The sequence below is a fragment of the Chlamydotis macqueenii genome, chromosome 2 (assembly GCF_036417535.1).
Source record: "Chlamydotis macqueenii isolate bChlMac1 chromosome 2, bChlMac1.mat, whole genome shotgun sequence".
Classification (NCBI taxonomy): domain Eukaryota; kingdom Metazoa; phylum Chordata; class Aves; order Otidiformes; family Otididae; genus Chlamydotis; species Chlamydotis macqueenii.
This window is the reverse complement of record NC_141557.1, coordinates 139,868,992-139,892,494: the sequence shown is the minus strand read 5'-3', so window position 1 is coordinate 139,892,494 and position 23,503 is coordinate 139,868,992. Positions and strand designations below refer to the sequence as shown.

Genomic DNA, 23,503 nt, shown 5'->3' with positions numbered 1-23,503 from the left:
AAAGTTACCCAGAGCATTTAAACAGATCATTTTGGCAAAGTGCAACAGGTTATAACGCCATTCATAGGTGGATCAGTGCAAGGATCCTACCATGTCCTCCTGGGTCACTCAGATCTGAGAGTGTGTCACTCAGATGAAAATGAAAGCTGCAGGGCTCAGTACCTGCTCAAAACCACTGAAAGCCCAGTTTCCATCCTACTGCTGCAACCCAATAAAGAGAATAGCAGGGGTTGACAGGAGGATAACATTGAAAAGGTGAGAGAAGGTACTCAAATAAATTGTTCTTTCTAAGCTCACATAACTAAAACCGAAACTCAAACAACTATAGATCCTCCTCCAGCTACAGATTAATTTGCAAATCTCCAATGTTTTATAAAAATGAAGTAGCTTTTTTTTTTCCCCTCTACCTTACCCTTAACTGGCAAACATAGTCATAATTTACCACAAAGGTGCATTCTGCTGATCAACCTGTATGTTCTTACGGTTCATCCCAAGCATAAAAAATACTATAGGGCAGCTGGGCTCCTAAGTCAAAGGATGAAATAAAAACATTGATATGGTCGATCTATGACTAAAGAAACACGTGTCATAAGTACACCAGGACACTTGCTGTAGTATGGTCCCTCTGTGCTGGAGCCCTTTTGTTGACCCTGGGTACCACAAACACTGCAGTCATAGCAAGATGCAGCTCTTACGGGCTCTATTTTCTGTTTGTTTTAAATCTCATAGAGTGCTCACCCTTGCCCAGCAGCAGCAAGCCTAGATTAGCCAACATAACAAATGCCTGAGAAAAAATGATTTGCAACTAAGCTTTATGAGCTAATCAGTTTGACTTCAACCTCAACTACAATGAAGCATTTTGCCAAAAGCTTTTCTTTCATAACCTATATAAAAGATAACTGCCAAAAAATAACACGGAGGTGTTACACACATACACACATATACACACATTTTATATACATTTTAAATCTAAAATGTATATTTTGTAGATGTGACAGTGTTTATTAAATCTACATGTACTCTTATATATGTGGATGATCTCTGGGTGATAAGATACTTACCAGGACTCAATACAAGACCTGAATTTTATGTCCTACATATCCTGCTCATGCTTGATAGAACTGAGACATTCCCACATAATGAAACTCAAATGTATGGTTTGGTACAAGCAGAGGCAAATTATGCTCATCTGTCACATGTAATGTAAAAAAAATAAACCTGCTTCACCCTCAAGATAGCACAGAGACCAGGAGAGAGAACTTGAATTGTGTCTTTTTAAAAATCAAAATAGAGATCAGTAGTGCAAATACTAAATTTCCTTCAGTAAATATTTTCCCACTTTATAAACATAAATCCTTACTGATGGGGAGACTAAGTCCAAAGACACGGTATTTTCTAAGAAGACAGTATATGATAGCTAATCAGACTTCTTCAAGAGAAGTCATCATGTTGTTATAAGAGCAATCAGCTTTTGAAAATCTAAAAAGCATTTTTTCCCCTGCAAGCCAAGGCACTGGGATCACCCACAAGCAAATCAAATATCTGCTCAGCTTACAGGAGGCATATAAGCAAACTGCAAATGGACGTGAGTAGATTAACAGGTAAAGTATTTTAACTGGAATTTATAGTGTATTCAGTGGTAAAATGCTATCTTCTTGGTTTTAATTTCTAAAGTCTATTTCTATATCTTCAGTATGAAAGCTGCATTTATTTCACACTCCTCCTGATTTTTAAGAACATTAGTAAGAAGCTGCAGTAGCTGAAGAAAGGAGAAGCTCCTTAGCAGTACAAAGATGGGCATGAAACTCATCTGTACCCAATAAAAAGGAAAATGACTGTAGCTCCCCACCATGCGCTCTGAAACTGTGAAAACCAGGAGGTGTCTTAGAGCTTTGCCAGCTTCACCCTCCCAAGACCCTGCACAAATGGTCCAGCAAAGCCTTGAAGGGAGCATCAAAGAAGAACAAATCGCGCTACTGGATCCCTTACTCTCTAATTACTGCCTAAGCCACTGATGCATTTGCTTCAGGAGCTACTAAGGAGAGGTATATACAGATATATCATCCTCAAGTCTTGTCCATGGCTGTATTTAACATAATGAGCTATGCATTTTTCTGTTTTATTACCCTATAGTCTGCAATTTCTTTAAAAAGCTATTTATGTAAGAAGTATTAAGATACATGGTGACACTGCTGACTATACTCCCTACCTTTTTCAGGTTTACAGTTGATTAGACGTAGGGGATTTACTCAGCGACATTAGTTGGGACGTTTCTATCATGCAAGCACTTCTCATAAAATGCCTGGAATTTGTAAAATCTCTGCCATAATATAAAATAAAAACAAAACCAGTACTCCACATTTTGCTAAAGAGACAAGAATTCATCACCAAACACAGTGGTACACTCTGGTTCCATTTCAAGCGTCAGCACAGTCTTCTGTAAACAAGAATGAAACCGTATATTTAATAAGATCTCCGTTAAGCCCCTGATGCAATATCAATAACGTGGAACACTTCCCTGCCTTCAGCTGTGTTACAACAGCAAAATTCCACTTGTGTAATATGCTTTGTACCAGCTGAAATTACTCAAGCTCAGACTCTGCGCTTGTAACAGCAGCATATTATTGTCCGTGTCCCATCCACTGTTTTTTTGAGCTGAACATTTTAGCTGGACAAGATTTATTTTCTCCCAGGCATATTACAAAACATCAACGCTCTCACTTACTACTCTGTGCCACAAATTTATATTAGAAATTATTCCACAAAGAATTTGAAGAGGGCCCTGATACACACTTATTATAGCAGTCACCCATGGCTTGTTCACGTGATGGCATTCTGGTTTTAAAGGAATCCAGCGATGATAAGCTGCAGGTTTAGAGTTTGAAGTCGGAACACACACAGCATCAACAAACTTACACATGACTATTATCCTTTCTAACGAGGCACTTACACTTTTCTTTACAACTAGCTTGTCCTCATCCTTTTTAATTCATTGCAGTATCAGCTGGGTTTGTCTGAAAACAGTGTCTTAAGAAGCAGTGCCTCAGTCTTTAAGTTTCCTCCATGCTATGCCTCCTGCCTTCCCCATCCTCTCTCCTGCTGTCTTCTTTGTTGCACAGTTTTCATGGAAATTTCCCAAGTCTCTTGTGACTTTCCTAGCAGCCTTCTGCAAAAATAAAGCAACTTCTGGTGCATATTTTAGGGTCAAATTAGCTGTATCAATAGCCATTCTTAATTGCTGTTTTGCATAAAACACACTTGCAGTCCCTTTATGCATCATTAAAATGCCCTCCAAACTAGCAATGTGCAATTAATTTTTTTTTTCATCTGGCCAAATATTCAGAGGGGTTTTTTTTCATTTTCTTTTAGATTCAATCTGCTAAAGTGGAAGCTGTTTCACTCATTAACTGACTGGGAAACAGGAGATTTTCTGAAATTTCCAGAATCTCAGCAAATGCTTTATTTCCTGGTTCTATTAAACTGCTGGGCTTAACGGCAAGTTACATATTTTAGTTCTCACTGCATTCTCATTAAAGTGCTTAATTTTTATATCAGTGATATTTTTAGTTATAATATTCCTTATTCTGGTCTAGACCTCAAGTGGACTCTCAAATAAGTTCACTTTCACCAAATCACAATAACTCTTAAAGTCCTTTTTCTTTCTCTGTAATAGGCTGTACACAGTATTGCTGTTGCAGTCTTCCATAATGTTTCCAGAGAAAGAGCCCACACTTTGCAGTTTTGGCCTCTGCTAGAGGTCCCAATAAAATAAGGCACCAATAAACTGAGTATGCATAAATTCCTAACATTTGCTTCCCAATTATATTGCTTTTCTGACAGGATTCTGATAGCTTTTGAAATAGAAGACAGGATGATTTCAATATTCCCAAGTATTTTAGAGAATACTACCCAATTTCTGTATTCTGTGGCATAGGCAAGCTCTGTTTTAGAAAAAAAAAAAAAAAAAAAAAAAGCTCTTCCCGTTAGCGTCCTGTTCCTCTGGCTAATTTCAAAGAAGACACATATAATAACAAACTACAGTAATAATGCAATTAATTGAAGATGTCTAGATTTTTTCCTCTGGAAACCAAGATGAAGTTTCCAGTCTAAAACAGCAGGATTTGGACTTTCATTCTGTTATTAGAAATACAGTCCTCCATGATTCAGACAACTAATCTCACTATTTGTACATAAAAGTGTCTGTCTAGGTAGACATTTATGCAAAAAGAAATATTTTTGCTTTGAGTGAAAAACAACAATTTAACAAAGAAAATCTTAAGGCTATTAAAGTTACAAGCTTCAAAAAGACAAAGCACACCTTAAAAAACTTTACAACATAGAATCATTTAGGTCAGAAAAGACTCTTAAGATGATTGAGTCCAACTGTTACAGTACTTCTAGTGTTACTTAAACCCTGTCTATGACATATTCGTAATTCTCTAGAGAAGCTCAGATTAGACAAGGGAAACAGCTTTTTGCTTGGGAAATTGCTTTTGTTGTCTAATGCAGCGCAATCTGCTTGATTTTTCTCTGTTGATAGGGGTTCTGTTTGAAGCACTGAGGATGAGGTCCTTGGACAAGACAGTGCTGGGATGAAACTAAAGCTGTAAGTCTTGAAGGTCTGGAGTAAACAGAATGAGGTCTCCTGGAGAAGAGATGTGGGATCGTAGGAAGAAGACTACAGAAAACAGGCAAGATGGGGCTGGAGAGTGGGAAATGGAAGAGGAGGCAGAAGCAAAGCTGGGCACTGCAGCAATACTGGTTTTTTTTCTGGTTTTGGGACGCTGATGAATTTACAACAGAATAGGAAAGGCAGATTTACAGAACAGTGGAGGTGGGAAACCTAAGAGGTTTTAGGTAGATTTATTTTAAGAAAGCAATGGAATATCCAAGAGGAAATGTCAAGGAAGGAGTTGGATATACAGTGGAGGGGAAATCTGTGAATGATTTGCAAGCCTAGTAACTAAAAATAACATGGATTAAGCCTTTTGACTGGGGAGATGGGGGGAGAAGAGGGAAGAGCAGCTCAGAGCCTGGTGTGATGGGCTGCAGTCAAACCAGGGGGCAACACTGCCAGCATGAGGGTTTCTCTGGGGGGTTTCTCCTTGCTACCCAGCAGCACAGCTCAGGGAGAGATCAGATGAGAAGCGCTGAAAAACGTGTTCTTCTGCACATGGGCCTTTAAACAAAGAACCGGTTACTGTGGGGTTGTGAAGTCAATACAAGGGAAACTGAAGATTTACGTATTTGCCAAATACGCACTCAATCAAATGTTGAAATGAAGGAAAAAAATGCAGCTGTAGTATAACAGCATACACAGATATTTCACACCAAGTAGATTTAATAGATTTGCAAAAGGTGAAGGTCAAAATAAAATATGCGACTTTGGGAAAACGGAAAGAATGTAAGAACAAGGAGTTAATATCAGGCATATTTAAATTAAAAAAAAAACAAACTAGAGTAAAAGTAGCCATTTAATCATGTTTCACAACATATCTCCCAGACAGCAAAAAAAATACATCACCAAAGCTGGAGGAAATTCAGAAAAACGTTTAACAAAATTTTTGGCAAGTAGGTTAAAATTGCAGTTATATGACTTCAATTAAACTAGCAGAAAAGGAAAGACTCCAGTGATCATTTTTTTAAATAAAACATATCTTTAGTCCTCATATATTAGCAGTGAATTTGGACTTAAGAAATGTAGCTTCATACAAAGACTACAGTGAACTGCATAAAAATCTGTCTTACGGTTTTCCAGTCACATTAGTTACGGGTATAATTTAGATGAGAGCTAAAATTTTAATTTTCAGTAAGTTTCAAAGGGAAAAAAACCTGTCTAATCAACTCCTTATGAGTTACATAAAATGTAATTCAGGTAGTACCTTAAAATTCTTACGTGCACTGTTTTTAAAACATTTCAGTAGTTTTCTCCGCCTTTCTCCTATGAAACAGAAATTTGGTTGTGCCAGATCCATGTCTAATCTATTGGAAAGTTGACTCCTGAAACTCCATTTCCCCGTAATGCTGGCAAAGAGAGGAAGAGGGGGAACTACACATAGCAGCTATCACCACACATTTCTCCCTTCCTCATGTGCCTATAGATCATCTTCTAGGAATGTAGGAAAACCATGTGAAAGGTGTGAAGGCTGGGGTTAGACTTTGTCAACAATCACTCTTCCTTCCTCAGCCCGCTCTAGCAGCAATGCATCACACATCTGCCCTGAGTATGGAAGAAGAAAATGTGCCCTGTTCATCTACTTAGCTCCTGGTATTCGCTGGGTCTGGCAGATTCCCATAGCAAATATTTTTTTACATAGAAGAACCAGGATTCCCAGAAGCCCTTGGAGGCACAGTCCGTGCAGGAGACTTCTTGGTCTAATGTGGCATGCAGACATGACTGAACATGAGCCCAGTGCACATAAGACAACAGCAGAAGCAGGGAAATGTTTACTCTGTACCACAATTCATCACTACAGTGGTCTTTGGAGTGCAGCCTTTTCTGAAGTCTAAACCGACTACTTCAACACAGGCGGGAGTTCAGATAGCAATTACTGACAACACCTTACACTGCTACAGTTCAAGCAACTGAAGGCAAAGGGGATAAGATTGTGATCTGGCAAATTCAAAGCACAGCCAGTGAGCTGCCTCCAAAGATGCGCTCCACAAACACACAGACTGGGCAGTAGTTCGTAGACACGTGGGCAGCTCTGGGCTTGGCAAGGCACCAAGACCTGACTAGCGATGGAGCAAGCGAGACCCAAGCACACCCAGAAAACATATTTCTGAACAAGGAGAGAGAGCTTGTGGGTAAATGTTGCTGAAAGAAACCTGGGATGTGAACAAAGGACCTGTTGACTATTTGATTCTTCTCGTGTTAGCAGAGATGAGAGTCTGAAAATAAACTAGACTGTAGTGTCAAGTAGCAGACCCCATCAGCCTCCCTTCTCAACAGGAAAAAAAAAATGGCTCCAGCTGTTTTAATTAAAAAAAGATACAACAGTTCTCATGTCTGAAGTTTTTCAGAAGAAAGCAGTGAAATTCATCCATCAAAACTGACTGCATCTCTAACTCCAGTGGCCTCTCTACTGCAGTTAGGAGGCATAAAAAATTACACTTGGAAAGCTGATGCTGCCATATGACCACCTTCTAAAGATCTATTTATGTTTTTGCTGTTATTCAGTTCCCTCAAGCTCCCTTTATGGATAAAAACCCTGTGTTTCTAGCACTGGAGCGCAAGGTGGTTTTGGCAGGGCGCTCCCCAGGATGGGAGCAGGGCAGAGTGCCTGTGGCCTCAGCTGGGAAATGCCCCTCAGCCAGGTGATGCAGGAGCATGGCTAGATTAGGAGCAAAGAGGCAGCACTGGCTAAAGCTCTGAAAACATCTGATGCATAATACCTATTTCTCGCTCAAATACATCATACACAAGTACTAGTCCTAAGCAAGACTGGCACGGCGGCAGAAGGAGACATGAAATGATGGGAGAAGAAGAGAAACATCTCCTTCACAGAAACTGGCAACCAACATCCAGAGCAGGATCAAGTCCCACAGGCTGTCTGCCCACCTGTATAGCCAACTAAAGGCAAAATATGGCACCAAAATAAATTTGGTGTAATTTTACAGTGATTTTTTATGAGTAGCTGTTTAGTCTTCTACCTCACCTGGAAAGGCAGCTTCTTTTGTAAACCTCACGGTAACACAGGGACAAGAGAACCTGTGTTTCAAATGACACCAGAGCATTAACCAGACTAAATGAAAATCCTGAGGTGAACGGCATTGGCCATCTCCAGAGACACCTTTTTTTTTCACACAAACTAACAAACGTAAAATTGGAGAATTACAAATGCAACTGGAAAACAAGTTGGGTTTGAGGTTTCTAGACTGTAATTAGCAACACAGCTGTTGTTCCATAAAACTAGAAAACCCCAATTTGCTTGAGTGCTGTCTCTCCTACAGCTTCCAAATGCCCTCACACCACACCACAGCTCACGCAACACCCCATGGAACCCCTTGGCTAAAAGATGGCAACCTCTCCATCTGAAAATACCTGCAGTGCCTTCCCATCATCTCTAGATTACCCCAAACAATGCTCTCACTACTGTTGTAACAATTTTTGCTACCTATCACACAGAGTTTGCAGACGGATTAAAAAGAAAGAGGCTCGGGTGCTTACAGCAAATCTACACGTGTTGATTAATCAGGCATTTGTTGTCATAGGGAAAGGATAAGAGTAGTTTCTTCCTGCTCCTCCCTCAGTTGGGACATACATGCACTCACCCATCTCTCCTCAATCACCCATTTGCAAAGAACATATCAGAACTTCATATTCTAAATATTCCTATGCCTCTAATAAATGTAGTTTAAATTGATCAACAGGTTAAAAACTGCAGAGGGATGGGGAAGGCGGCCACTGCAGGTGAACTGCACATTGCACAAGCGCACTGCCTCGGACACCCTGCCTGCGGTTATGAAGGGTAATTTCTTGAGCATCAGAAATCCTCAGCTAATCGCAACAGCCCTGGCTTCACTGAATGAAAGGGAGTTCACCAGTTCAGACCAGCTCATGAACTGCCTCAGTGCCTCTAAAGATATCTTTATTCTCAGAAAAAAAAAAAGAATAAAGAGCAATAACTGGCTGAAACTTTCATCTTTCTTCACATAAACTTCTGTGGAAACACTTCCAGTTTCTTGTTTTTCAAGGACGTAAGACATGAAGCAGCTCACCACAGATCTTGCCAATCAGTAGTGTATATAAACTTCAAGAGTTCCAGGAGAAAAAACCAAACCTGTTTTTCTTTCCTTTATGTTTCATTAGACTTCAACGTTAACCAGGAGAAAAGATCCCTTTGCATAACATTAGTTAATATGGTGAAGAGATAGGGTTTATTTTTCTGCACAGGATGGCTGTGGAAAAGCTACTTGGGGCAAGATTCACCTTGCTGAAATTTAACCATCATTAACCGTCAGCATTTGCTCTGAATTTGCTGCCTGTGCTTCCTCCCTGGAGAAGAAGGAGAGGGAACGGCACCTCTAGCAGGTCCCCCTTTCCATCACCCCAGTGTGGAAGATGGCAGAGAGACATTGCAGCTATTAGAAGCAAAATATTAAAACTTGAAACTTTCCACTTTTAAACTCTTCTACTTTCCAGGTCTAACTGAAATGTTATAGCTCTAAACAGTATTCAAAAACTACAGTAGTTCACAATCTGGCCCTATGTTTTTAAGGTACTACTCTTTCAAAATGTTCACATGAGATTGATTCTACATTAATTATATCTTTTTATTCCACTCTCTGGTAATATAATACTAAATTATTTCTGTTCAGTCTGGCCTTCATGTAGTTCCTTCTCTCTCAAAAAGAAACAACATTCATATGAAGGCAAAAAGTGAAATGGAAGAAAAATCCTACCAAAAGTTTGAAGTTTTGAAGTGTGTGAAACTACTTCAGGTTGTGCTATTGTTGGGTGTCCTTGTAGGAAACATGAAAATATTACGATGTCTGAAAATCTATAAAAACACCAGAAAGAATAAAGGATTTCAACATGGTACAGAAACAGCCAGCTCAATTAAAAAAATAAAAGCTGACACTAAAGACTCAGGAAACATAAAGGCTAACACATTATGTAACTGATTTAATTAGAAAAACAAGCAAAAACTGTTAAAAAATTACTTGAGGCAAGAAAACAAACTGCCCTGCTTAAAATAAAGTATAACCATCTTAAACTGTAATTTTAATGAATTTAATGTATTTGGTCCTAAGCCAATACCTAATAAATGATCTGGGGGGGAGGTTATGTTGAAAGTATGGAATGGTATTTAAACGATAATCATTCTTCAAGTACTACATGGAATTATCAAAATCCTAATTAACAAGCATAACTTGTGCCCACCAGCCACATCCAAGGGTCACAGTGATATCATGATGAAGTGCTATTAGATCATCACTGAAAAAATCTGCTTAAATAGCATAGTAATATCCTGCTTTCATGGAACTGCTGGACCATGGCAGGAGCAGTGGCAGTATTTCTCACCACATGATACAAATTTCATATTCTAGAATTCATATTTCAGAATGCTTGCTTCGGCTTTAAGATCATGTTAGCGTGGCTGTGAGATCAGTTATACTCTGGTAAATGTAGACACAGTTTTTATGGCTACACAATGCATCCTGGCTTTAAGAAAAATTCTACATGTGCACACCGACAAGCCAGCTGAGTAGTTTTATCCCCACGTCAAATGTATTTGGTGGACTAGTCTGAGACTAAATTTATCAGGGTCCAAAAGGATATTAAACCAAGTCTCCACAGTTCAAAACATAATGCTCACTCAAAACGCCATCTATGGAACTGATTTTAAATAAAACTCATCAATTTCTCTATCACACAATATGCACATCTGTTATTTTGCCGTCCTTTTTATCAGATTTTATGTGCACCATAAGATATAAAATCTGCATTAACCAATCTGCTACTGAAGATAGTTGATGAAAGCCCTGTTAGACGGGATGACCCAGAAGTTCTCTCTCAGCCTTACATTCCTGCAGAACATTGGTAAAGTAAGAAGAGCTGAACACAACAGCCGGCCAGAACAGAGGCTATCAGCAAAGGCTCCAACATTTCCCAGATGAGAAAACAGCATTTCACCACAGGTCATACAGCAAACACACAGGCTACTACCAGAGGAAATCAAATATTTGAACAAGCAGAGAGTGATGCATTTCAGTCATGCGTGAAGGGAAACCCAATGAATAAGAATTATATAATGCCACCATTAATTTGCTCTTAAGAGACACAAACCAGTTTATTCTGAATGGAATAGAGTCAGCAAACACAGAAACTTTTTTTTTTTTCATAAAGGTGGAAGGAGCGTAGGCAATTTTCCAAGAATCATAAAAGAAAGATTAAAAAACACTAAAAGGAGGAGTAAGCCTGGATTCTTCTGTAGAAGAATCCTCTTTAGTTTACTCTTGAAAGACCAAAATTAAAATAGACTTTGTTTTCAGTCACAGACTGATGTTCCAGTCATTCTGAGGCTAGGAAAATGAGAGATAAGAGGTTCAAATAATGCAAAATAAAGGGACAGGAATTCACAGGGATGTCTGATGTTCACCATGTATGAGAGCAGCTAATCACATAACAGAGCTTGTCTACAAAGAGCTCTGCAAGAAACATTGAGATTGTTCAAGTGCACAAATCCTTCTGATCGGAAGCAGGGAAACTCTGCCAGAGCTAAGAGCAAGAGTAACAGTGATTTTAGTTTCCAATGAATACGTAGTGAATTCCTCTTGACCACAAGCTACAGTTCTGGAAAAAGTGAATAATAAGGAAAAATAGTTTTCATCTCATGAAGGGGGAAAAGCGTTCTTGGATATCAACCTGACAATCTAAGAAGTCTGTTTTGAACTAGTTTTGAGGGTTATACTGACAAAAGTCCATATGGAAGTAAAACCAACAGAAAACTACAGATCAAGCACTAAGACTGAAATTTGCATTTTAGAGACCAGAAATTAGACTAGGCCATGGCAAACTGGGAACAGCAGGACATCAGACCAAACTTTGAGGGGCAAGATGGCTGGAGAACATAGGCAGACGACTGTGAAACCATAGCTCCTTCTTGCACATACATCACCCCTATCTCATCTTACCTTGTGGACCATTGCTCCCACCAAACACACCCTATGTAGGCATATGTAGACCATGACCTTCTACAATAACATGCTGTCTGCAGCCCATTTCTACTCACAAGTCTGGTGAAGCCCATGAGTAGAAGAAATTGGCCTTTCAGATCCCACACAGAGGGCTATGTAAACCAGGAGGTAGCAGGCTGAGCAAGTACACACTGGTATTTTATCCACAGCACTATATCCACCGGAACAGATATATCCAGGCTAGAAGCTACCTTTTCCTCTTTCCCGATTTATCTACATTTAGTATTGATGGCATGGGGGTTTAGTTCAACTCATACTTCTGCTGAGGAGAAATTCTGGAGGAAGGAGACTGGCAAGTACCAGGGTTGACAACCTATGTGCTAGAATATCGACTTCAGAAGAGTCCAGATGATCTATAGACCAAATTCCAGAACGCAGTCACCTTGTCACCCTGATGTTTATCAAGGATGATTCAAAGAAGTGATCCCTGGAAACAGAATATTTCTCTGCATCCCACAAACCTATTGTAGCAGGATACTACAGTGTGCAAGGTGTCAGTATCAAATGTTGCTTGAGGACACATATGAGTCCACAACATTTCACAGGTCACCATGGTTAAGGCAAATTTGCCAGAAGTGTATCCTTGTAGTGATGAGACTAAAGAGTGTGCTTCCTCTGACCTAGATTACCTGTGCCAAGGAAATCAGCTATCATAGTCCAAAGCATAGCCCAAGCACGCAGCAACATAAAAGCAGCATAATCAGGAATCAGTCCTCAAGTGCAAGGCTGAGAATGCACCAATCTGATGATATAGATCTATCTATCAATATCTGGTGGAACAAGTCCAGGCAGGGTATAAATTTCTTTAGGAAAAACATTCAAGGAAAAAACAAAACCACCAAAACATATATACGTTGGAAATACAAACTTCTGTGAAGTTTAGAATCATTTTTGTTGAATATCTTTACACGTAGATGAAACAGAAAAGACAGAATCAGTACCCTGATCCAGTCCTAGTTACATGCTTTCAAGAGAGACTTAGATGGACTTGTCTTGAGAAGTTATCAAGAGTGAGGTAAGCGGCTGGGAATTAAATTGAGTAGCCACTGTAAAAGCAACATGTAGGACGGTGAAAGATTTAGGAATGTGTTGAACAACAATGTTTGCTTAAAAGGCAGAGAACAATACCAGAAGGCTATCTGTGACTTCATTAAACTTAATCTTCATTAATATGAAGGAACTCCTTAAGACAAAATGAAAAGGAGTGACTTACTCCTAAGGTACCTAGATATCATATCTTACACTGAACTTTCGTTCTATGATGATGGTGATCACGCAGGCTGAAAACACTTCCTAGATCACTGACTGATGTGTTGCTTTCAGATGACCCCTGTGATGAAAGAAGGAGTTTAACAGACAAACTTGCAAAATATTTATACAAAGTATATTTGTGCTCAGAGCAATAGATAAAATAGAAAATCCAGTTTAGACAACAAACAAAATGTCCTGGAAATGTAATGCACTAAAAATATTTTAAAATCAAATATTTACCAAGATCCTTAATGAGTGATAATGCTTCCCATGATATAAATGCTCCACCACCGTCATCCATAGCTCCCTGTCCAACGTCCCAGCTGTCCAGATGTCCACTGATCAATACAATCTGGAAAAGCAATTAAGAGAAAACATATCTACATGAAAACACTGAATCAGAGAAGTCAATTCAGCATTTAAGCATTGTAATGATTTTGTCATAAATAGTATACAACAGGAGGAAGGAAACATTTCAACTAAAACTAAAACATTATTCTCTAGCCACTGAATGTAAATCTGGGATGATCAAATGCATTCTACTGCTTCAAACCACTGCCTAAATCAAACAAGATATGCTGTGAGAAATGTTTAAATGAAAGGTTTTGTCTTGTACATTAAAAGAGTGCATACTTTCCAGAGAAACAGTACTACTACATTGCAGAACGGTGAAAATTTCTTTCATATTCCAGCTGTTTAAGCCTGTAGGCATGAAATTTGATTAACCCTATTTTTGGGTGCATAAGGAAGAAATATGAACTTAGACTGAAGTGTTCCCAGACAGAGGTTGTTGTTTTATTATATATCTATGGTACTTGTCACAGAGGATCTCTAATTTATTACTGGATCCCCTATGTGCTAAAATTATAAGGTATTTTATAGTTCTATTACTCATAAGGATATTTTAAATCAAAAACGACATGGTAGCAAGTCCCAGATGGGCTTTCTGCAAAGAAAGTTCTGTGGCTACAGTAGAGTATAGAGGTATACATATCTCCAGAAACATCCACTTTCAGATCTGAACTCTTCAAATGTTGACAAGCAGCATCAGACCAATACTAGAAGTGAGACAGTTCCCTAACTGGACCTGAAGCCGAAAGGCTGATGGATCTATGATTGCAATGGAGAGGTCAAGGAGTGACAAGAACTCTGAGTCGAGCAAGCAGTGTGGTAAAATGATGCAACAGGAAAAACAAGGGCAGGGAGCTGTCGCAGTGTCCCAGGAATCTTGGAAGAACTGGTACCAGTAGAGTGCCCTTGGGATAGGGTTTAAGTGGAAGTGTCCAACATTTGACAGCTCAGCACTGAAGAAAAATTGAAGGAGACCCTGGAGCATCCGCCTGTGTCCTGCCCAGAACGGGCCATACATGAAGGGATGCTTCCCACTGGTTGACTGATGTCAAACAGGTCTTAGAGTTGTGGGATCCAGAAAAAGGTGAAAAATACTGATTCACCTGCCACCTTCTTCTCCCAAAGGGATGAGGATCTCCTGGCATATCATATCAGCTTTCATTCATCACAGGACAACTACTCTAGCACATAAGAAGAGAACACAATGAGTTTTTCCTATTGTCACTTCGTGTGCAGCTAACACTGCAAGGAACTAGCTTGAGACCCAAGCATAAAGATCTCTATTTTCCCCTTCACATGAGAGAAATCATAGAATCATAGAATGGTTAGGGTTGGAAGGGACCTTCAAAGGTCATCTAGTCCAAGCCCCCTGCAAGGAGGAGGGACATCCCCGACTAGATCAGGTTGCTCAGAGCCTCATCCAGCCTGGCCTTGAACGTTTCCAGAGATGGGGCCTCCACCACCTTTCTGGGCAACCTGTTCCAGTGTTCTATAACTCGCATCGTAAAAAATTTTTTCCTAATTTCTAATCTAAATCTACCCCCCTCTATTTTAAAACCATTACCTCTCGTCCTATCGCAACAGGCCCTACTAAACAGCCTTTCCCCATCTTTCTTGTAGGCCCCCTTGAGGTACTGGAAGACCGCTATCAGGTCTCCCCGGAGCCTCCTCTTCTCCAGGCTGAACAGCCCCAACTCTCTCAGCCTGTCCTCATAAGAGAGGGGCTCCAGCCCTTTTATCATCTTCGTGGCACTCCTCTGGACCTTCTCCAACTGGTCCATGTCCTTCTTGTGTTGGGGGGCTCCAGAACTGGACACAGTACTCCAGGTGAGGTCTCACCAGGGCAGAGTAGAGGGGGAGAATCACCTCCCTCGACCTGCTGGCCACGCTCCTCTTGATGCAGCCCAGGATGCGGTTGGCCTTCTGGGCCGCAAGGGCGCATTGCCTGCTCATGTTAAGCTTCTCATCCACCAGCACTCCCAAGTCCTTCTGCTCAGGGCTGCTCTCAATCCATTCCCCACCCAGCCTGTATTTGTGCCTGGCATTGCCATGACCCAGGTGCAGGACCTTGCACTTGGCCTGGTTGAACTTCATGAGGTTGGCACAGGCCCACCTCTCCAGCCTGTCAAGGTCCCTCTGGATGGCATCCCTCCCTTCCAGTGTGTCGATGGCACCACACAACTTGGTGTCATTGGCGAACTTGCTGAGGGTGCGCTCTATCCCACTGTCCATGTCGCCGACAAAGATGTTGAACAGGGCCAGGGCCAGCACGGACCCCTGAGGGACGCCACTTGTGACCGGTCTCCACATGGACATTGAGCCGTTGACCACCACTCTCTGAGTGCGGCCATCCAGCCAACTCCTTATCCACCGAGTGGTCCGTCCATCAAACCCAAATCTTAGTACATCTTCACTGGTTACTAAAAATAACAGACAAACAGATCATGGCAAGACAAAAAGCACCAAGTGCTCATCAAACAACCATGTTTTTTCATCCAACCAAATATGAACGCAGGTAACACAACTAAATGGCCTCTTTGTATTAAATAAGGGCCATGACAAATTACTAGTAAAATCCTTTGTACTGCCATATATCCAACCAGAACGCACCAAATCCCTTTAAATTTAGAAAATACACTATGAAATGTTTATAAATGTGTGTATTATAAAAAACAGGAGTGTCATGCCTTAGAAGCTGGAAAAGCTTGTGATCAAAATCAAAGAGCAGCTTCCTCTTTCCTTCTCAGATGTTTCTACTCTCTTTTCTGCTTATCCAGCCTTAACTCAACATGTGCTCACTTTCCATCACAGACTGATTTCCTTGGTAGTAGACAGACATGCTGCAGCTTTTATTTCAAAAGTTCCTCTCCTTCAAAAGCGCTTAATTTTGGGTGGCAGGCCCCTCTGTAAAAGCCTCAGATTTGCTCAGGGGATATTCCTGCAATTTAATGTCATGATCCTCCCAGGTCTGATGTGAAAGATGGCAAACAGCGTGTTTTCCAGGGACGCTGCCCCGCAGCAGAAGTACTTAATCTGCAGCAGGCCTCTGCTACAATAGCAACATAGCTTGAAACCAGATAATCTAAGGAAAGCCATGCCAGCTTTGGAGGTAGAAATCTTTCTGAAATGAGAGCAGAAAAGAAGTGCTCGCTGCGGTACTCCTTGCCCTTTTTGTTTTTTTACAAGGGAGGACTAAACGCACACACAGGTGGCGAGGCAATGCGTGAATGGACTCTGCTTTGAGAGCCTGGCATGCAGGCACAGCCCAGTGCAGTCTGCCTACGGAGGACAGAGCTCAAACACCACCACGCTGCAGCCAACTGATGCAGACTCATTACTGTCCACTCAATAAGGACTTTGCAAATAACAATAATTAAAAAAAAAAAAAAAGAAAAGAAAAGGCTCTGAGTGAAAGCACAACTGTCTGAGGACGTCTATTCAACAACTTCAAAACCACCACATTCTTCTATGTTCTTGAAGCAAAAATTGGTTTTAAGAAGATAACTATTCACTCTCCTGGGAAACAGAGCTTCAAGCTGAAGTGAATGATTTAAAACAACCTTGTAAACTCATTGAGAGAGAACCAAGTTAACAACAGAAGCAACGCCTTGTCTGTAGCAGTGAAAGAATATCTCACTAACGCTGGCAGCAATCTCAACATGAGCATCTGAGAGGGAATTACTCCTCATTCCTGTGAAACAACACATATTGCAACAGCAGGAAATTCTGAATCAGAAGAAGGTGGTGTAATCCCATTTGGGGTTACAGACTCCAATCATAAAGCATCTTTACCAACTCCAGAACATTACACCAAAACAGATCAAGGTTCAAGTGGATTGAGAAAGTCAGATAATTTTATGGATGAACTTTAACTTAAATTTACTTAAGTTGACGCCAAGAGCAATTACATAAATACAACCAATGTACTTCTATGTGGAAGTTTTTTCAGAACAGTTGTTTTTTTAAACTATCATGCTTTTGTAGCAGCTGCCAAAATGAACGTTTCAGTGATCCTGCCGATAGCTAGCCATAGACATTCTTAAAATAAGACACAGCCATAAAATAACAAAGCCACTAAGTTTATCTTGGTCTTTAAGCAGATATAATGTGTCTGGGCAATGAATGGAAATATTTCTGAAAATTCAATCTAAACCACTATATTATTTAAAATAATATTATAAAATAATACTATTATAATTCTCTGTACAGGTGGGGTAATAAAAAAGGCAGTTAAAGCTACCAAGGACATACGATTATGGTATTTTCCACATTGCTTTCAAATCTGTTATGTGGTTCTCAGCTCCAAATCTACACACAGATTAATCACGTACACTTGCAGGAAACATCCCTATATAAATGCCACCACATGCCAACAGAATGTAAGCATTGCAAAGCAATGTAAGTAAGTACATGGAAGTATAAGTGTTTGTTTTAAATATAAAGAGAAACCACAGGCAACTGTATAGGATAGTACAAATACAGCAATACACGTTTGCCAAATTGACCAAAAATAAACTTAGGGTAAGACAGCTTGCATGTAACATGACAACTTAAGATTTGGCTTTCCTGCAGTGACATAGCTAAGAAGTGCTACTCTAGACACAGTCCTGAGACAATACAACAGAAGTGAAACGGCAGGACACATTTCAAATAGAAGAAGAGTTAGAATCATAGAATCATAGAATGGTTAGGGTTGGAAGGGACCTTCAAAGGTCATCTAGTCCAACCCCCCTGCAAGGAGCAGGGATATCTTCAACCAGATCAGGTTGTTCAGAGCTTCATCCAGCCTGGCCTTGAAGGTTTCCAGAGATGGGGCCTCCACCACCTTTCTGGGCAACCTGTTCCAGTGTTCTATAACTCGCATCGTAAAAAAATTTTTTCTAATTTCTAATCTAAATCTACCCCCCTCTATTTTAAAACCATTACCTCTCGTCCTATCGCAACAGGCCCTACTAAACAGCCTTTCCCCATCTTTCTTGTAGGCCCCCTTGAGGTACTGGAAGACCGCTATCAGGTCTCCCCGGAGCCTCCTCTTCTCCAGGCTGAACAGCCCCAACTCTCTCAGCCTGTCCTCACAGGAGAGGTGCTCCAGCCCTCTTATCATCTTCGTGGCCCTCCTCTGGACCTTCTCCAACTGGTCCATGTCCTTCTTGTGTTGGGGGCTCCAGAACGGGACACAGTACTCCAGGTGGGGTCTCACCAGGGCAGAGCAGAGGGGGAGAATCACCTCCCTTGACCTGCTGGCCACGCTCCTCTTGATGCAGCCCAGGATGCGGTTGGCCTTCTGGGCCGCAAGGGCGCATTGCCTGCTCATGTTAAGCTTCTCATCCACCAGCACTCCCAAGTCCTTCTCCTCAGGGCTGCTCTCAATCCATTCCCCACCCAGCCTGTATTTGTGCCTGGCATTGCCATGACCCAGGTGCAGGACCTTGCACTTGTCCTGGTTTAACTTCATGAGGTTGGCACGGGCCCACCTCTCCAGCCTGTCAAGGTCCCTCTGGATGGCATCCCTCCCTTCCAGTGTGTCGATGGCACCACACAACTTGGTGTCATCGGCGAACTTGCTGAGGGTGCACTCTATCCCACTGTCCATGTCGCCGACAAAGATGTTGAACAGGGCCAGGGCCCAGCACGGACCCCTGAGGGACGCCACTTGTGACCGGTCTCCACATGGACATTGAGCCGTTGACCACCACTCTCTGAGTGCGGCCAACTCCTTATCCACCGAGTGGTCCGTCCATCAAACCCATGTCTCTCTAGTTTAGAGAGAAGGATGTCCTGCGGGACAGTGTCAAAAGCTTTGCACAAGTCCAGGTAGATGATGTCCTGTCATAGAAGGCCACCAAATTGGTCAGGCATGATCTGCCCTTGGTGAAGCCATGTTGGCTGTCACCAACCACCTCCTTGCTCTCCATCTGCCTTAGCATGGTTCCCAGGAGAATCTGCTCCATGACCTTGCCAGGCACAGAGGTGAGGCTGACCGGCCTGGAGTTACCTGGGTCTTCCTTATTCCCCTTTTTAAAAATTGGGGTTATGTTCCCTCTCTTCCAGTCATCGGGGACCTCACCAGATCGCCACGACTTCTCAAATACGATAGCCAGTGGCTTGGCAACTTCATCCGCCAGTTCCCTCAGGACCCGCGGATGGATCTCATCAGGACGCATGGACTTGTGCACCTTTAGGTTCCTCAGATGATCCTGAACCTGCTCTTCGAGTACAATGGGCAGTTCTTCATTCTCGCAGTCCCTGCTTGCACCTTCCACAGCTTGGGCGGTGGGACAGGAACTCTTGTCGGTGAAGACTGAGGCAAAAAAGTCATTGAGAACCTCAGCTTTCTCCGTGTCCTGGGTAAGCAGGACACCAGTTCCCTTCTGGAGGGGGCCTACATTTTCCCTGGACTTTCTTTTGTCCCCTGTGTACCTATAAAAGCTCTTCTTGTTGCATTTTATATCCCTGGCCAGATTCAGTTCTGCCAGGGCTTTGGCCTTCCTTACCTTATCCCCGGCCACTCGCGCAGCCTCTTTGTAGTCCTCCCAGGATACCTGTCCCCACTTCCACCCTCTATAGGCTTCCTTTTTCACTTTCAGTTGGTCCAGGAGCTCCTTGCTCATCCACGCCGGCCTCCTGGCCTTTTTGCCCGACTTGTTTTTCATCGGGATGCACCTCTGCTGAGCTTGGAGGAGGTGCTCCTTGAATATGGACCAACTTTCCTGGGCCCCTCTTCCCTCCAGGGCCGCCTCCCACGGCACTTGGCCCATCAGGTCCCTGAAGAGGCCAAAGTCCGCCTTCCTGAAGTCTAGGGCAGAGAGCTTGCCATGTAGTTTCCTTGCTGCCCCGTGGATCTTGAACTCCACCATGTCATGGATATTTGTACTATTGTAACCTGTAACCACATGAACACCATATACAGTTGATTTGTGTTTGGTCCAAAATTAGAGGAAAACGAAAGTCAGAAAAGAACTAGGATCCCCTATTCGAATCAAAAAATTGCCTATAAATTCTAACCTTCCCCAGATACTCATTACCCTTTTTACTCACAGAAACGCTCTCTCACTCCACCATTTCCTATTTTCCCCAGTCCCAAACAAAATTTCTGATGACAACTAAACCACAAGCGAAAAAACTCGTAATCTCAGCTTCTCAGACAGAGGAACCCAGCACTAAATTCAGGCCTGTGCTCCTAAGTATAGGGAGCAAATTTTGATTCATAGAATCATACAATCATAGAATAGTTTGGGTTGGAAGGCACCTTTAAAGGCCATCTAATCCAACACCCCTGCAAGGAGCAGGGACATCCCCAACTAGATCAGGTTGCTCAGAGCCCCATCTAACCTGGCCTTGAGTGTTTCCAGGGATGCAGCATCCACCATCTCTCGGGGAATCTGTTCCAGTGTTCCACCATCCTCATGATATTTTTTTTTCCTTATGTCCAGTCTGAATCTACCTCCCTCTATTTTAAAACCATTACCCCTCATCCTGTCACAACAGGCCCTGCTAAAGAGTCTCTACCCATCTTTCTTATAAGCCCTCTTCTGGTACTGGAAGGCCGCTATAAGGTCTCCCTGGAGCCTTCTCTTCTCCATGCTGAACAGCCCCAACTCTCTCAGCTTGTCCTTGTATGAGAGGGGCTCCAGCACTATGATCACCTTCGTGGCCTCAGCTGGACTTGCTCCAACGGGTCCACGTTCTTCTTGTGCTGGGTCCTCCAGAGCTGGACGAAGGATTCTAGACAGGATCTCACAAGAGTGGAGTATAGGGGCAGAATCACCTCCCTTGACCTGCTGGCCATGCTTCTTTTCATGCAGTCCAGGATGGGGTTGGCTTGCTGGGCTGCAGGTACACATTGCCAGCTCATGCTGAGCTTCTCATCCAACATCACTCCCAAGTCCTCCTCAGGGCTGCTCTCAAACCATTCTCTGCTCAGCCTGTATCTGTGCTTGGGACTGCCCTGATCCATATGGAAGACCTTGCACTTGGCCTAGTTGAACTTCATGAGGTTTGCATGGGCCCACCTCTCCAGCCTGTCAAGATCCCTCTGGATGGCATACCTTCCCTCCAGTGTGTCGACTGCACCCCACAGCTTGGTGTCATTCGTGAACTTACTGAGGGTGCACTCTATCCCACTGTCTATGTCACCGACAAAGATGTTAAACAGAGCTGGTCCCAATATTGACCCCTGAGGAACATCACTCACCACCAGTCTCCACTTGAACATCGAGTCATTCACCACAACTCTTTGAGTGCACCCATCCAGCCGATTCCTTATCCACCGAGTGGTCTGTCTGTCAAATCCATGTCTCTCCAATTTAGAGACCAGGATGTTGTGTGACTCAGTATGAAAAGCTTTGCACAAGTCCAGCCAGATGACATCAGTTGGTTGTCCCTTGTCCACCAATGCTGTAACCCCATCATAGAAGGTCACCAAATTGGTCAGGTACAATTTGCCCTTGTACCTGAAGGTAGTGAAGCCATGTTGTCTGTCACCAATCACCTCCTTCTTTTCCATGTGCCTTAGCATGGTTTCCAGGAGAATCTGCTCCATGACATTGCCAGGTCTGTAGTTCCTTAGGTCTTCCTTGTTCCCTCTTTTAAAAATGGGGGTTATGTTTCCCCTTTTGCAGTCACCAGGAACCTCACTAGACTGCCATGACTTCTCAAATATGATGGACAATGGCTTGGCAACTTCATCTGCTAATTCCCTCAGGACCCATGGATGCAGCTCATCAGATCTGATGGACTTGTGCACCTTCAGATTCCTTAGATGGTCTTGAACTTGCTCTTCTGCTACAGTCGGCAGTTCTTCATTCTCCCAGGCCCTGCTTTTGCCTTCTGTGACTTGGGTGACATGGCTAGAGCCCGTGGTGAAGACTGAGGCAAAAAGGTCATTGAGTACCTCAGCCTTCTCCATGACGCGGGTAACAAGGCCTTCTGTTTCCTTCCGGAGAGGGCCCACATTCTTCCTGGTCTTCCTTTTATCCCCAACATATCTAAAGAAGCTTTTCTTGTTATCCTTAACATGCCTGGTCAGATTTACTCCTGTCAGGGCTTTAGCCTGCCTTACCTGATCCCTAGCTGGACAATCTCTCTGTAATCTTCCCAGGCTACCTGTCCTTGCTTCCACCCTCTGTAGGCTTCCTTTTTGTTTTTAAGTTGGTCCAGGAGCTACTTGTTCATCCATGCTGGCTGCCTGGCATTCTTGCCTGACCTCCTCTTTGTTGGGATGCATCCATTTAATTGGCATTAATCTACTCACTTGGATAGCACGACAACTGACAACTATGAACTGCCAGATGGCTTCAGTTCATACGGTTCTAAGGATTTTCTTAATTTCACTGGGTAAACAGCATGAAAACAAGGAAACAGAGAAAGACAGCATATCACACACCTAACCAGTGGGCGAATAAAACAGCTTGCAGGACTAAATTTATACCCATCATGCTTAACTTGCCTTCAAAACTATGGTTAAATAAAGTCTTCATACACACTGATTTGTAAATTAAGAGTAGTAAATCTAGCATAGGAGTTTTAGGATGTATTAGTGTCATCCACAGTAATGTTTGCAAATATGTTCTGGAAAACGGCAACACGAAGCAATACGCTTTTCTACTGCTTACTCACATAGCAAAGCTGGCACTAGTGTCCACAGTCACTTCTCTCTTTTAAAGTAATTGTTAGTCTGCAGAATGTATTCTTTTTCTCATTTTTGGAAAAAGCTCTGTGATCTTAATGGAATAAAATTTAGGTGTGTAATTAGGTTTTTTGCCCTGAGTCATTCTCTTCTGTACTCTACCTCAAACCTTTCTCCCTTCAATCCACACAAATGACAGATTAAAGAGTTATCTACTCTTCCTGCTTGATATTTCATGTCCAGGCAGAACAACATTCCTGTATACAAATCAACATTCCTCAAGTTTTAAAATATTTACAATAGTTATTTCTTTGTATTGGGCAGTAAGATTCTGTAAATCAGTCCCTTGTCTTTTCCATCAGAGGCCTCCCGAGATCTAAACAATTCAGAACTCATAATCCTGCAGCAGCACGCAGACTGCAGCAAATGCATCCCACATCTTCTTCCTTTCTGGAATCTAACTTAGCTCTTTCAACAGCAGGATAGAAACTCAAATGAAACTTCTCAAGCACTGCATAAAAAAAAAGATAACCATTTACATATTTTTGCAGGGACACTATGTTTTGTACT

General features: G+C 42.1%; 1 protein-coding gene across 2 annotated transcripts in view; it reads right to left on the bottom strand.

The window, feature by feature from the left end:
* CPQ (carboxypeptidase Q) overlaps positions 1-23,503 on the bottom strand; it is a 181,048-nt gene that overhangs the window by 54,498 nt on the left and 103,047 nt on the right. For both annotated transcript variants that reach the window (XM_086742491.1, XM_086742492.1), the window contains exon 5: positions 13,195-13,306. In XM_086742491.1, coding sequence (XP_086598617.1) covers positions 13,195-13,306 — 112 coding nt within the window. The remainder of the gene's footprint in view (positions 1-13,194; positions 13,307-23,503) is intronic.